This window comes from Lithobates pipiens, unplaced genomic scaffold, assembly GCF_037356315.1.
Source record: "Lithobates pipiens isolate NorthernLeopardFrog02 unplaced genomic scaffold, aLitPip1_a1.2 Scaffold_18, whole genome shotgun sequence".
NCBI classification, from domain to species: domain Eukaryota; kingdom Metazoa; phylum Chordata; class Amphibia; order Anura; family Ranidae; genus Lithobates; species Lithobates pipiens.
Genome location: NW_027507758.1, coordinates 97631084 through 97645914, shown reverse-complemented (window position 1 = coordinate 97645914; position 14831 = coordinate 97631084). Strand labels below are relative to the sequence as shown.

General features: G+C 41.2%; 1 protein-coding gene across 1 annotated transcript in view; it reads left to right on the top strand.

The window, feature by feature from the left end:
• BFSP1 (beaded filament structural protein 1) overlaps nucleotides 1–10840 on the top strand; it is a 68975-nt gene extending 58135 nt beyond the window's left edge. The window contains exons 7-8 of the mRNA XM_077485935.1: nucleotides 1705–1790; nucleotides 9547–10840. Of these exons, the coding sequence (XP_077342061.1) occupies nucleotides 1705–1790; nucleotides 9547–10496 (1036 nt within the window). The 3' untranslated portion in view covers nucleotides 10497–10840. The remainder of the gene's footprint in view (nucleotides 1–1704; nucleotides 1791–9546) is intronic.
• Nucleotides 10841–14831: the final 3991 nt, after the last annotated feature.

Sequence of the window (14831 nt, the reverse complement as noted above, 5' to 3'; positions counted from 1 at the left end):
GCCACTTTACTGTGTCCTAAAAAGTAAAATAAATGTTCTATTTTGAAAAATGTCCAGGTCTGTAGAGATCTGCTTGGAGTCTATTTTCCTGTATTAAGTGCTTAATTAATGGCACACCCATGTTCTTTATTTGGTTATTGGTTATCCTGCAGTGAATACTAGAATAACATATTACTATATATATTATAGATTATGGGCATATATTATCTGTATCTGAAACATGAACTTTTTTGTTAACGGTTTTCAACAACTTGGCATAAAATTGGAGTAACCCATTGAGTGAAAATCAAAATGTCAGGCCCCTAATCCTCTATGGCAACAAATAACTACATTCAGAATATAGCAGGGACAGAAAGTGTAGAGCACCCAGATTGGAAGAAATTAGTTAAACGGGACCTTCCACCTCAATGGCAAGTTACACTTATACAGGTTGAGCCCCGTCCATCACCCAACCCCGCATAAAAAGCTGCACAAAAGAACCCGTGCAGGGGAAAATATGTTGATAATATACTTCCTGCAGTGCTTAGGTGAGGGTGGTGCTGTCTTACTTTTGGACAGATCTTGGAAAATATTGAGTAGCTCAAATGTACTGCGCTATAGAGTGTTTTTGCAAGATTTGTACTATTCAGCATTCCCAGGAATCTTGTTGGCCAGAGGTTTACATCAATTTCTGCACTACAGAAGTTGGGGAAAAGTAAGTACTTTATCTATCTATTGTTCCTCCTACAGATACTTAAATGCAGCATTTTAGAGATAGATGGGCCATGCCATTGAGGTGAAGGGTATGTATTAACTGTACCACTGCACTTTCTACATATTTTTAAGGGCCTTAAATGGAAAATGACAGCACAGAAGTAAGTGTAATTAACATAATATACTTACCACTCTGTGCCCTTTCTGTAAATATTTCCTGATGATCTCCAATAAAGCACAAGTTCCCCTAATGGTTTCCCCCTCCTTACTGCTTGCTCACCAACCTGTTGTTGCTCCTGCGCATTGCAGCTCAGGTGCTAGACCAAAATGCAAACATAAATGCTGCTTTGCTCTGTGAATGTCCAGGCACAGGTCCACTCTGCCTCTGAGTTCTGTGTGGGGGCATAGTAGAAATGAGGGAGTGGGGAGTGGAGCAAAATGCAAATGTGTACTTTAAAGGATAGCTAAACCCAAGAACAAAAATCTAATATGTTGCATATTATAGTCCTTTGAGTGGTGGTTGCATTAGTTGTCTTTTTTTAAAGCTATAAAATATTTCTTGCAAATACAGAAAAAGCTGTTGATCTACAGTAGCTAAGAATGCAATGTCTTTGTTAATTCATGTAAGCAGCACTGAAGAATATTTTCCTTCCTAGCTATCCTCTGTAAACTACCAATTGCCCGGCGGTCAGTGCAATAGAGGTGAAGCGAAACCGACAAGTTTCTACTTCATATCAGGAAAGCTGCCTAATGTGGCAACCATAGCTCCCTCCATAGATACAATGGAGAAGTAACGTAGCCACTCAGGGACAGGAAGTATGTAATATGCAGGACTACCAGGTAAAAATAAAGCAAATGAAGCTTGAAAGAATTAATGCACCCACCACTACCAAGGATTAGTAATCTGCAATATCCTAGATTGTTGGTTTTGGGTTAAGATGCAGTTTAAGTAAATAAACTTGAAGAATGTTCTGTTCAAAATATTATTTCTCTTTTTTCCATTTCCATTAGACTGAACTCTGCAATAGTTGGAACTCCAATTACACTTTTCATGCAGAGCTACAAATCCTCACAGATCTCACCTACAAGAGGAAAAGGTAAAAACAGCAACCATTAAAGTATAGGTTTAGTGTACCATGATTGTGGAAATGTAATTATGTTGTAAATATGTTTTGCTCTTGACTCTTAAAACTGAAACTAATTGAATCAAAATTAGGTCACTAGCCAGAAGAGAAAAATACCAAGTTTCTGCTAAAGGGTTTTCAAAATAAAATCTCTTAAATTATGCATAACAATAGTCATATTGCAGTGCCATTGCAAATTTTTTTTTTTGTGAGTGTCTGAACAATTGGTACAGTATTTTTCATTACAATGTGACTCTATTGTTGATGGTTTTAAATGTATGAGAAAAAAGCATTTGGGTGCTTTGGTTAGAAATGTCTACCCGCAGACATATTTTTAACTTTTATACAAACTGACCATTTCATGCTAGCTCTCTTTGTCCCAGACAGGGCATTTTCCTCAAGACAAGGTAGAAAATTCAGCATCAGCGCTTTGCGGGTGCTATTAACCCCTTCATTGGCCGCTAGCAGGACGCTTTTATCAATCCGAAAAGTGCAGCTAAAACAACGGTAAAGCCAACGCCCCCGCCACAGTTTGAAAGTGCCCTTAGGGGGGCTGGGGGGGCTGCTGCACACAGAAGGCTTTTTATCTTAACCTGTTCCTGACCAGCCGCCGCAGTTGCACTGCGGCAGAATTGCACAGGCAGGCGAATCGCTGTTATGCTACGTCGGGCGTTCACGTCCCCCCTGCTGGCCGCAACGATTGGATTAGATCAGAAACCAATCAATCCCCAGGCCAATAAAATCTGGCCTGGACCTGGGGATCGCTCCTGACGAATGATATCCTTCCCCTGTCTGTGTAACTGTCATATCCCCCGTGTTGGTCTTTTCCTTTCCAGACCGAGAGAAGAAAGCATCAGAAAAGTGAGTTGCACAACACTACATGGACACCAGGTCACGTAGGCACATAATTTACCCCCGATCACCACCTGTCACTGTGTCACCCAGTACAGCAATTAGATTATTTTTTGATCGCTGTACTAGTGTCATTAGTGACACTAATAAGTGTTAGGGTAATTAGTCTTAGGCCCAGATAGGTCTAGGGACCCCCCAACCCCCAATAAAGATTTAACCCCTTGATTACCCCGTCACCTGTGATCACAGTATAAGTGTCACGGGTGACGTAGTTTAGCTAGTTATTTTTTTATAGCGTCAGGGCGCCCGCCATATTTTTGACCCAGGCAGCGTCAGGTTAGTGCCAGTACCGCTAACACCCACGCACGCACCATACGCCTCCCTTAGTAGTATAGTGTCTGAACAGATCAATATCTGATCTGATCAGAACTATATTAGCGTCCTCAGCAGTTTAGGGCTCCCAAAAACGCAGTGTTAGTGGGATCAGCCCAGATACCTGTTAGCACTTGCGTTTAGCCCCTCCACCCAGCCCAGCCCAGCCCAGCCCACCCAAGTGCAGTATCAAATTGATCACTGCCACTTACAAAAAAACAACACATATAACTGCAGCGTTTGCAGAGTCATGCCTCAGCCCTGCGAACGCTAACAGTTTTTTTGGTAGCGTTTGAATCAGTCACTAACAGTCAGTAGCTTTTTTACCTGTGAGTCTTTAGTCTTTAGAGCCCAAAATGGCAAATCAAAGGTACACTAGTGAAGAGGCCTACACGTTTCTGAGAATGACAGATAGTGAAGAGGAAGTCACTCATCTGTCAGATTCAGGCTCAGAATGTGATCCTGTAGACGACAGTGGTACCCTGATAGATGGCTCTGACAATGGAGTTGTGGTCCCTGCCAAGGTCAGGCGTACCAGACCCCCATCTTCTTCTGCTGTCGTTGAGGTGCAAGAACCGCAGGCCCCTCGTATGGAGCAGAGAGCCAGTACTAGCACCACTTTTCCTTCTGGTGAACTGGCAAGCACCAGTTGCCTAGTACATCCTGATCATACAGCCAGCACTGCAGTAACACTAGGTGATGTGGCGAGTCCCATAAGTGAAGTTCAAGATGGCGAGGTGGCAAGCACGAGTAGTGTCCCGCTGCCACCAAGAAGACAAAGACAGGCACATCAAGACCATAGTGCCCTTCCTTCTGCATTCGCCAATCCTAATTGGGAACCCACCACTTCTGCAGCACCCGTATTTCCCCCATTCACTGGCCAACCCGGCATTCATGTGGAAACAGTTGATTTTACATACTTGATTTTTATTCGCTGTTTTTCACAGAAGATCTCTATAGATCTATTGTGGACCAAAGTAATTTGTATGCTGGTCAATACATCGCCACTAATCCCCAGGTGACCCTTGCCAGAGATTGGAGACCAATTAGGGTCTCCAAATTTAAGACCTTCCTGGGCCTATCCCTCCTCATGGGCATAACTAAAAAGAGTGAGTGAACAACTTCAACCAACGTTTTGCAGCCTTCTTTACTCCCCATCAAGTTGTCTGAATTGATGAGTCCCTGATTACGTTTTCTGGCCGCTTGTCATTCAAACAGTATCTTCCCAGCAAGCGTGCCAGATACGGGGTCAAGATGTATAAGCTCTGTGACAGGGCCACAGGCTATACATATAGTTTTATGGTTTACGAGGGAAGAGATAGTCACGTAGAGCTGCTGAACTGCCCCGACTACATAGGAAGCGCTGGCAAGATTGTGTGGGACTTGGTGTCACCCTTATTCGGAAAGGGGTACCACTTGTATGTGGACAATTATTACACAAGCCTGAAACTTTTTAGTCACTTGTTTGATCATCAAATTGGCGCATGTGGCACCATGTGATCTAATCGCCGGGACTTTCGCCAGTGGCTTGTAGATTCCCATCTTAGGCTGGGGGGAGAGCCTGCTTGAGATGTAATAATTTGCTCCCTGTGAAGTGGAGGTATGATAAGAATGTTTTCGTTCTTACCTCCCATCATGCAGACATAACTGTCCAAATTACTACGGTGACTGGTGTATTGAAAAAAAAGATTACAATATATGCCCAACAAGGACCAGCAATATACTGGTATGTTGCTGGATTTTGAGTGGTTATACCAAAATTATGCCTGCAGGTTTAGGATACCTCTTGGTATCATTCTTTTCAGCCAGCAGTTGGCTTTCACATAAAAGCAATCCTAGCAGCTATTTAGCCTCTAGATTGCTTTTACAAGCAGTGGGAGGGAATGACCCCCCCCCCCACCGTCTTCCATGGATTTCTCTGGCTCTCCTGTCCCAACAGGGAACCTGAGAATGCAGGCAGTGGTTCCGCCAGCTGACCATAGAGCTGATCAGAGACCAAAACAGCTCCAATCATCTCTATGGCCTAAGAAACCAAAAGCTATGAGCATTTCATGACTTAGATTTCGCTGGATGTAAACAGCGCCATTGGAAAATTGGGAAAGCATTTTATCACACGATTTTATCAATCTTGGTGTAGTCAGATGCTTTGAGGGCAGAGGAGAGATCTAGGGTCTAATAGACCCCAATTTTTTTCAAAAAAAGAGTACCTGTCACTACCTATTGCTATCATTGGGGATATTTATACTCCCTGAGATAGCAATAAAAATGATTAAAAAAAAATAATTAAAAAAATAAGATAAAACGCAAAAAAAGCACCCCCTGTTCCCCCCTGCTCTCACACAAAGGAAAACGCAAGGGTCGGTCTGGCGACATATGTAAAGAGCAATTGCACCATGCATGTGAGGTATCAACGCGAAGGTCAGATCGAGGGCAGTAATTTTAGCAGTAGACCTCCTCTGTAAATCTAAAGTGGTAACCTGTAAAGTCTTTTAAAGGCTTTTAAAATGTATGTAGTTTGTCACCGATGCACGTTTGTGCGCAATTTTAAAGCCTGTCGTGTTTGGTATCAATGTACTCGGAAAGGTAGTGAGGAGTGAAATCAAAAATTTACGACCTTAGAAATCCTGAAGGCGATGCTTGGATTTTGGGGCCCCGTATGTGGTTAGCCTCCCAAAAAGTTCCACACATGTGGTATCTTCGTATTCAGGAGAAGCAGCAAAATGTATTTTGGGGTGCAATTCCACATATAACCATGGCATCTGTGAGCAATATATCATTTAGTGACAACTTTTTGTAAAAAAAAAAAATGTTGTCACTATTCAATCACTTGGGACAAAAAAAAAAATATTCAATGGGCTCAACATGCTTCTTAGCAATTTACTTAAGGTGTCTTCTTTCCAAAATGGGGTCATTTGGAGGGGTTTTGTATTGCCCTGCCATTTTAGCACCTCAAGAAATCAGTCATAAACTAAAAGCTGTGTAAATTCCAGAAAATGTACCCTAGTTTGTAGACGCTATAACTTTTGCACAAACCAATAAATATACGCTTATTGAATTTTTTTTCCCAAAGACATGTGGCTGAATACATTTTGGCCTAAATGTATGACTAAAATTGAGTTTATTGGATTTTTCTTATAACAAAGATTAGAAAATATAATTTTTTTTCAAAATTTTCGGTCTTTTTCCTTTTATATCGCAAAAAATAAAAATCGCACAGGCAATCAAATACCATCAAAAGAAAGCTGAATTTGTGGGAAAAAAGGATGCAAATTGAATTTGGGTAAAACACTGCATGACTGCACAATTACCAGTTAAAGTAGGGCAGTGCCAAATTGTAAAAAGTCCACTGGTCTTTGACCTAGCCAAATGGTCCGGGGCTGAAGTGGTTAATGCATACAATGCATTAAGATAAAAACTTTTCAACCACTTTAAATCAATCAATCAATCAATCGATCAAGCAGATCAGTGGTGGCATATTCAGTTTATGTAGCTGCGCACCACACTTGGAGTTACAGGACGGTATGCCGATGCATTTGCCTGAACTTCATGCTGGAAGCCGCTATCAATCAAAACAGCAGGGTTGGGTGTGGGCATGGCAGACAAACTGACTATGGGTGGTATGGGCATTCGGTGCATAGGCACAGTGTCTCCTAACTCTATGCAGGAAGGAGAAGCTGCTGTGTGTGATGCCCATCTGACATACAGAAACACACTCTCCCTGCTATGGGGAACAGGGATAAATGGAGGATTTGCGGTGATGTGACCACCATATGAAGCTTAAAAAAAGGTATTTAGCATTTTTATCTAAATGCAGTTATATTTAGACACTGCTTTGTAATGTGCAACCATTGGCTATTATAGTAGTGTGTTAACAAATACTAAAAGGTTTGCATGCCCTGTCACTGCCACAGAACTCAAAGTAAGTAAAAACTTTGGATGGTTGCACTCCCAAAGACACTGCGAAAATGGCGTTATTGGCAAAAAGGTAAAAGCATTACAAAACAGGCATGTAGACAGGGGAGGAAGGAGGGGTGTTGACACGTTTCACACGATAAACGTGCTTTATCAAAACCATATGGTGTGAAATGTGTCAACCCCTTGCCTTCCTCCCCTGTCTACATGTCTGTTTTGTAATACTTTTACCTTTTTGCCAATAAAGCTATTTTTTTTTTTTTTTTACTTTAATCTTTATTAAATTTTCAGACTATACAAAACACCTTTTTCAAATAACATTGCCAACAGTTCATTACATATTCCTTCCAGCCAGGAGTCTGGGTTTTAAAGTGCCAGGAAGAAGGGGGCAATAAATATACATCCATACAACGAGTATAATTTAATAAGAAAAACAGAAAAAAAAAGAAAAATGAAAACATTATCTAGACAGTACTATAACCCCCTTTACCCCTCCTCGACTCTTTTTAGAATAAAGCTATTTTTACATTGTCTTTGGGAATGCAGTCATCCAAAGTTTTTGCTTACTGTGGTGAAAATTCACTTTGCAAAGAATATATGACCACGTGCAAGGAAAATAAAATAAGAAACAGTAATTTTGCTTGTATATGAATGGATGATGAAAGACAACAGAGCTTCATCTCATTCACTAAGGTATAGGAAAATTATTTTGCAAAGTGAAAACCTCCATGTAAAGTGAACAGTCTGATATTAATAAAGCAAACCCAATGTTTCTTGTCTCTGGACCACATAAGGGAATTGATGCCATCAATTGACGATGTATACACATTTAACCGCTTCCAGACCACCCACCATCGATTGATGGTGACAGAATGGCTCCCCTGCACGAATCGCCATAGCTGTACAGCGGCCGCTTTAAGGAGATTAGGAGACGCGCACACCCACCGCATCACTGAGGCACCCGTAAGCGTGCCTGGCGGCCATGACGTCCAGAGGCGCACTTGCTATCACTCCTGAAAGAGCAGGAACGGGGATGTGTGTGTGTAAACACACACATCCACATCCTGTCAGGGGAGAGAAGACAGACCGTGTGTTTCTAGTATATAGGAACACTGATCAGTCTCCTTCCTTAGTCAGTCCCATCCCCCCTACAGTTAGAACACATACAGGGACCATATTTAACCCCTTGATCACCACCTAGTGTTAATCCCTTCCCTGCCAATGACATTTATACAGTAATCAGTAGCTATTTAAAGCACTAATCACTGTATAAATGTCAATGGTCCCAAAATAGTGTCAAAAGTGTCCGATCTGTCTGCCGCAATGTCACAGTCCTGAAAAAAACCCAGATCGCCCCTATTACTAGTAAAAAATTAAAATAAAAAAATAAATCTATCCCCTATTTTGTAGACACTATAACTTTTGTGCAAACCAATCAATATACTCTTATTGCAATTTTTTTACCGAAAATATGTAGAAGAATATATATCGGCCTAAACTGAGAAAGAAGACATTTGTTTTTTTTTGTTTTTTTGGGGATATTTATTATAGCAGTTAAAAATATTGTGTTTTTATCAAAATTTTCACTCTTTTTTTTATAGTGCAAAAAAACCCCCAAAAAATGCAGTGGTGATTAAATACCACCAAAAGAAAGCTCTATTTGTGGGAAAAAAATACATACATTTTGTTTGGGTACAACGTCGCATGACCACGCAATTGTCAGTTAAAGAAACACAGTGCCTTCCGGGGCTGAAGTGGTTAAAATGCTTTGTAGATGAGGAATAAAATTACTCTTAGGTGATTGCTGAGGTTTAGTATCACGACCAGAGATGTTCATTTACAAGTGCTCATGCTAGGCTTGTTGGCAAATTATGTATTATAATACACACACATTCTCTTCCTTATGGTTATATATGTATATATATATATATATATCTATATATATATATATATATATATATATATATATATATATATATATATATAAAACCATAAGGAAGAGAATTCACAAACATGTGACAATCTATGGAGATGTGTGAACTAAGGTCAGATTAGATGAACTTGTTCATTCTGAGTGTCCTCCGTTCGGTGTCCTTTAACAAAGTAAAACATTATGTTATGCAGAACATGTAAGAAAAAAGGATTTTCTTTTTATACCCGGGTTCCTATATAATCTGTAATTGTGTTTTAGTGACAATCCTTTTAGAATTGAGTACTCAGGTAAAAATACAGTAGTTTATTCGGCTTGACTATGTGAAGTTATTTTTAGTTAATAGTTTTACATGAGCACAAAAGTGTTAGGTGTTTGATTTTCTTTGATATTCTCTATTTATTCGACACAATAATTCTGACACATCAGACATTTATGTGTCTTGCGCAAGAAAAAAAAATTCAGGCACATCTGAAGCATATTATTTTCTTTCATCTTCAAACATAACTCAAATAAGTCACAAAAACATTGTGAGAGGTTCTTTTGTTTATTGTTGTCTTAAAAATATTGCATGCATCAAAAGTTTGCCATACATTTATGACTTACTTGTATACAAAATGTTGAAGCTTGAACAACCGCTGATGAGTCCTTATTGATTTTTAGATATAACACTGGCTATACAAGATATAGCTACAGCCAAACCAAGGCAAAAGGGTGTGACAAAGAAAATGTCAAGGAAAAAAGAGCTATCCATGGATCAAAGTGATGTTAGCAACGAGGACAAAGTCATAGAGAGAATGCAGGAAAGTGTAGACAAGAAATTTGAAATGAAGCATGGTGATTCTGCTTATGGCAAAGCTGAAAAAGAAGCTGAAAGGTATGAGCATGATTTATCTCCAGAAGATGTACCAGATGGCGCACAGATAAGTAAAGCATTTGACAAGCTATGTAATATAGTAAAAGATCGAATAAGAGGATACAAGAAACCAGAGCCTTCTCCAGATTTCTTCACCAAAGGCCGCTATGTTCTAGTTACAGGCGAATCTAGCTACATGGACCCTTGCTTCTGCTCCTCCACACCACAAGCAGGAGGTAGGATAACTGTTACCATCATACCTGATATTTTACCAGGTGACGACATTGTACTACCTATTCCAGAATTACCTGAACCTTCAGAATCATCAGAAAGTGAAGAAGATGAAGCTAGTTCAGAGGGGAACAAAGAAGCAGAAGCAGAAGCAGAAGCAGGGGATGATGACAAACCAAAAGAGAAAGACGATGAGAAAAAAGACCAAGATCCCAAGGAACCAGAGAATAAAAAGGAAGCAAAGAAGCCACCAGATGTCACTAGACCAGACAACACACAACATGGATCAGGAGGTTCTACTTCCAATTCCGTAAAAACTCAGAGACTTAGCAGAGGCCAAAGTGATAATAACAAAGAAGAAAGAAGTCTGAGGCCTTTCCAGGGAAGAGATTTTCCAAGCTCTATGAGTTATGAAAAAGTTGAAGTAGTTGAATCAATTGAAAAAATTTCTGATGACAGAGTGAAGAGTTATGAAGAAACTGCCATGATTGTAGAAACCATGATTGAAAAGACAAGAAAAAAATAATATCAATATCAAGCTCTTGAGACACCTTAGAGAAGATATATTTTATTGATTTTCAGATGTGTTTACTGAAACTGAAATGCACTCCTTTGAAATGGAAGTAGATCATACTTTGAGGAATATTTTATTTAGGCTCTGAAAAGGGAGCAACTTCGTTCAGCAGTAATAGAGTATATCAGACAGATCTTGAAACTTTAAGCTGCATATCATAATCAAGATAACAAGAGTTCCTCTGTTATTCCATGAAAGCCAATAGCTCTAAAGTGATTGTGTTGTTCAGTGAACTGATATAGTTTTTAGTGTTGGATCTGGCTAATTTGTTTCCCAATAAAGATTTGCAATCTCAAGCAGGATCTGTTTTTGTATCTTTATTTACTTTACCCAGTTTTGAGGTTTACTGTTGCTATGTAGAGGTATATAACATTATTGAGCATCCAGTGAGCATGCATACAACTATACATTTTTCAGGAGACAATGGGCATTGGGTGCTGTCAAAAGTGACCTTGTAAAGTGAAAGTTAGGAAATAAAGTGAACCCGTGTTTACATTGACATTAGGGACATTAAGGAGGACATTAAAGGACATTAAAAAGCTGGATTTTTGCTAGTACATAATCGGCTGATCGAAGTGAATTAAGCTCACTGAACATCCACTTTGCTTTGTAAACAGATTCCACTTCTTTAGTAAACTAATCCCCATGATTTGTCTGATATATATAAAGCAATACACTCCCTTCGTGGCTGATATTTAGGAGAGGAGGTAGTGAACGATAGTATATATAACCTATTTTATGTCCAGCAGATAGTTAAAAATCTTTACATTTAAAAGAATAACAAAAAACAGAAGTGCAAGCATTGACAATTATGAAAATCACATATAAATTCCTTTAAAGTTTATGTAAACTCAAAATCTATTTTCAGTATGTCATGGCTATACAGTTGAGTGTAAATAGATTTCTCCAACAATAATTTTTTGTGAATCTGTAGCAATGTATCTTACCTGGGGATCTTGTCCTTCCTATTTTAAGATGATAATGTGTTCCCTTGCAGTTAATCCATTGGAACTGTGGGTGAGTCACGGTGTGCTCTCCCAGTGGACAGGCAATCGCCTGGGACCTGTCACGTGTCCCAGAAGATTTCTGAGAGGGAGGGACTGCCTAGGGGAGAGGAGGAGTCACCTAGGTGGTCAGTGGACGGAAGGAGGAAGTGGGACAGGAAGTCCCTCTCTAAAGTAGTAACCCACTCCCCCCCAAAAATATTACATGCCAAATTTGGCATGTAAGGGGGAGGGGTGCTTAAAGCGGCCATTCCACTTTTGGGTGAAACTCCGCTTTAAAGATCACTGGGGAGTGTGATGTTTATTACCTGCTGGTTATATTGGTTATATGGAGTATTTAGGGCAGGGGTCTCAAACTGGTGGCCCTCCAGCTGTTGCAAGACTACGAGTCCCATCATGCCTCTGCCTGTGGGAGTCATGCTTGCAACTGTCAGCCTTGCAATGCCTCATGGGACTTGTAGTTTTGCAACAGCTGCAGGGTGGTCAGTTTGAGACCCCTGATTTAGGGTATTCACAGCATGGCTTATTATAATAATTTGTTTATAAAACAACAACATTTTTGTTGATAAAGGAGTTATTTTTTAATAAAGCTATTAAAGGTATCTGTTTTTATTATTATTATTTTTTATATTTTAGTTCGCTTGACAGCCAATGATACCAATAACTACCACCCTGTACAAATACAATAGAAATAGAAGTTAGAAATTCATTCGGTAGAGTTTTTTGTTAAATTAAAAAAAGACTTAAAGCAGAACAAAACGTTTCATTTTATTCATTCAACTTGGGCATGCATGCATACATGAAAAACTTTGTGGCTGTACCAAAAACACACCATCTTGCAGAATTTTCCTCTAAGCTGACAGAGGACAAGTATCTGTCTGAAGGAAAGTAATGTACAATACTGTGAAAAGTTTTAGGCAGGCAGGAAGAAATTCTGTAAAATTAGAATGCTTTCAAAAATATATATTTTAATTGGTTATTTTTGTCAGTTTGCAAAATACAAAGTGAGCGAACAGAAGAAAAAACAAAACCAAATAAATATTTGGTGTGACTACCCTTTGGCTTCAAACCAGCATCAATTCCTACACTTGCGCACATTGTACACTTGCACAAAATCAAGGCTTTTGTAGGATTAACCAATTATATCAAGCAGGTGCTAATATACATCAATTTCATATGTATGGCGACTGGTGCTCCAAATAGTTTTTTTTTGGGGGGGGGCCCAAACAAACTTAAAAATACTAAAACCCTCCCCCCATCAATTGCAGCCTCACTCTGCCACTGTGCCCATCAAACGCAGCCACGTGTGCCCATCATATACAGCCACTTGTGCCCAATCATATACAGCCATTGTGCCCATCAAACGCAGCCACTTGTGCCCATCAAACGCAGCCACTTGTGCCCATCAAACGCAGCCATTGTGCCCATTAAACGCATCCATTGTGCCCATCAAACAAAGCCACTTGTGCCATTCAAATGCAGCCACCTGTGTCCATCAAACGCAGCCATCTGTGCCCATCATATGCAGTCACCTGTGCCCATCAAATGCAGTCACCTGTGCCCATTAAATGCAGCCACCTGTGCCCATCAAATGCAGCCACTTGTGCCAATCAAATGCAGCCACTTGCCCATCAAACGCAGCCACTGTGTCCATCAAATGCAGCCACCTGTGCCCATCAAATGCAGCCACCTGTGCCCATCATATGCAGTCACTTGCCCATCAAACGCAGCCATTGTGCTCATCAAATGCAGTGACTTGCCCATCAAACAGAGCCACTTGTGCCAATCAAATGCAGCCACTTGCCCATCAAACGCAGCCACTGTGTCCATCAAATGCAGCCACCTGTTCCCATCAAATGCAGCCACCTGTGCCCATCAAATGCAGCCACTTGCTCATCAAACGCAGCCACGTGTGCCCATCATATACAGCCACTTGTGCCCAATCATATAAAGCCATTGTGCCCATCAAATGCAGCCACTTGTGCCCATCAAACGCAGCCACTTGTGCCCATCAAACGCAGCCATTGTGCCCATTAAACGCATCCATTGTGCCCATCAAACAAAGCCACTTGTGCCATTCAAATGCAGCCACCTGTGCCCATCAAACGCAGACATCTATGCCCATCATATGCAGTCACCTGTGCCCATCAAATGCAGTTACCTGTGCCCATCAAATGCAGCCACCTGTGCCCATCAAATGCAGGCACTTGTGCCAATCAAATGCAGCCACTTGCCCATCAAACGCAGCCACTGTGTCCATCAAATGCAGCCACCTGTGCCCATCAAATGCAGCCACCTGTGCCCATCATATGCAGTCACTTGCCCATCAAACGCAGCCATTGTGCTCATCAAATGCAGTGACTTGTCCATCAAACGGAGCCACTTTTGCCCATCAAACACAGCCATTGTGCACATCAAATTCAGCCACTTGCTCATCAAATGCAGCCATTGTGCCTATCAAATGCAGCCACCTGTGTCCATCAAAAACAGCCACCTGTGCCCATCAAATTCAGCCACCTGTGCCCCTCATATGCAGCCACTTGCCATCAAATGCCGCCACTTGTGCCCATCAAACGCAGCCACTTGTGCCCATCAAACGCAGCCACTTGTGCCTATCAAATGCAGCCACCTGCCCATCAAATTCAGCCACTTGTGCCCATAAAATGCAGCCATTGTGCGCATCAAATGCAGCCACTTGTGCCCATCAAATGTAGCCACTTGCCCATCAAATGCAGCCACTTGTGCCCATCACATGAAGCCATTGTGCCCATCAAATGCAGCCAATTGCCCATCAAATTCAGCCACTTGTGCCCATCAAACACAGCCATTATGCCCATCAAATACAGCCACTTGCCCATCAAATGCAGCCATTGTGCCCATCAAATGCAGCCACCTGTGCCGATCAAATGCAGCCACCTGTGCCCCTCAAATGCAGCCACTTATGCCCATCAAACACAGCCACTTGCCCATCAAATGCAGACACTTGTGCCCATAAAACAGTCATTGTGCCCATCAAATGCAGCCACGTGCCCATCAATTGCAGCCACTTGTGCCCATCAAACACAACCATTGTGCCCATCATATGCAGTCACTTGCCCATCAAACGCAGCCATTGTGCTCATCAAATGCAGTGACTTGCCCATCAAATGGAGCCACCTGTGCCCTTCATATGCAGCCATCTGTGCCCATCATATGCAGCCATGGTGCCCACTGCCCCCCCACTTGTGGGGTTCACGGCTCTGGCAGCATCGCCCCCACGCACATCATGGCTCCATAAGGGGAC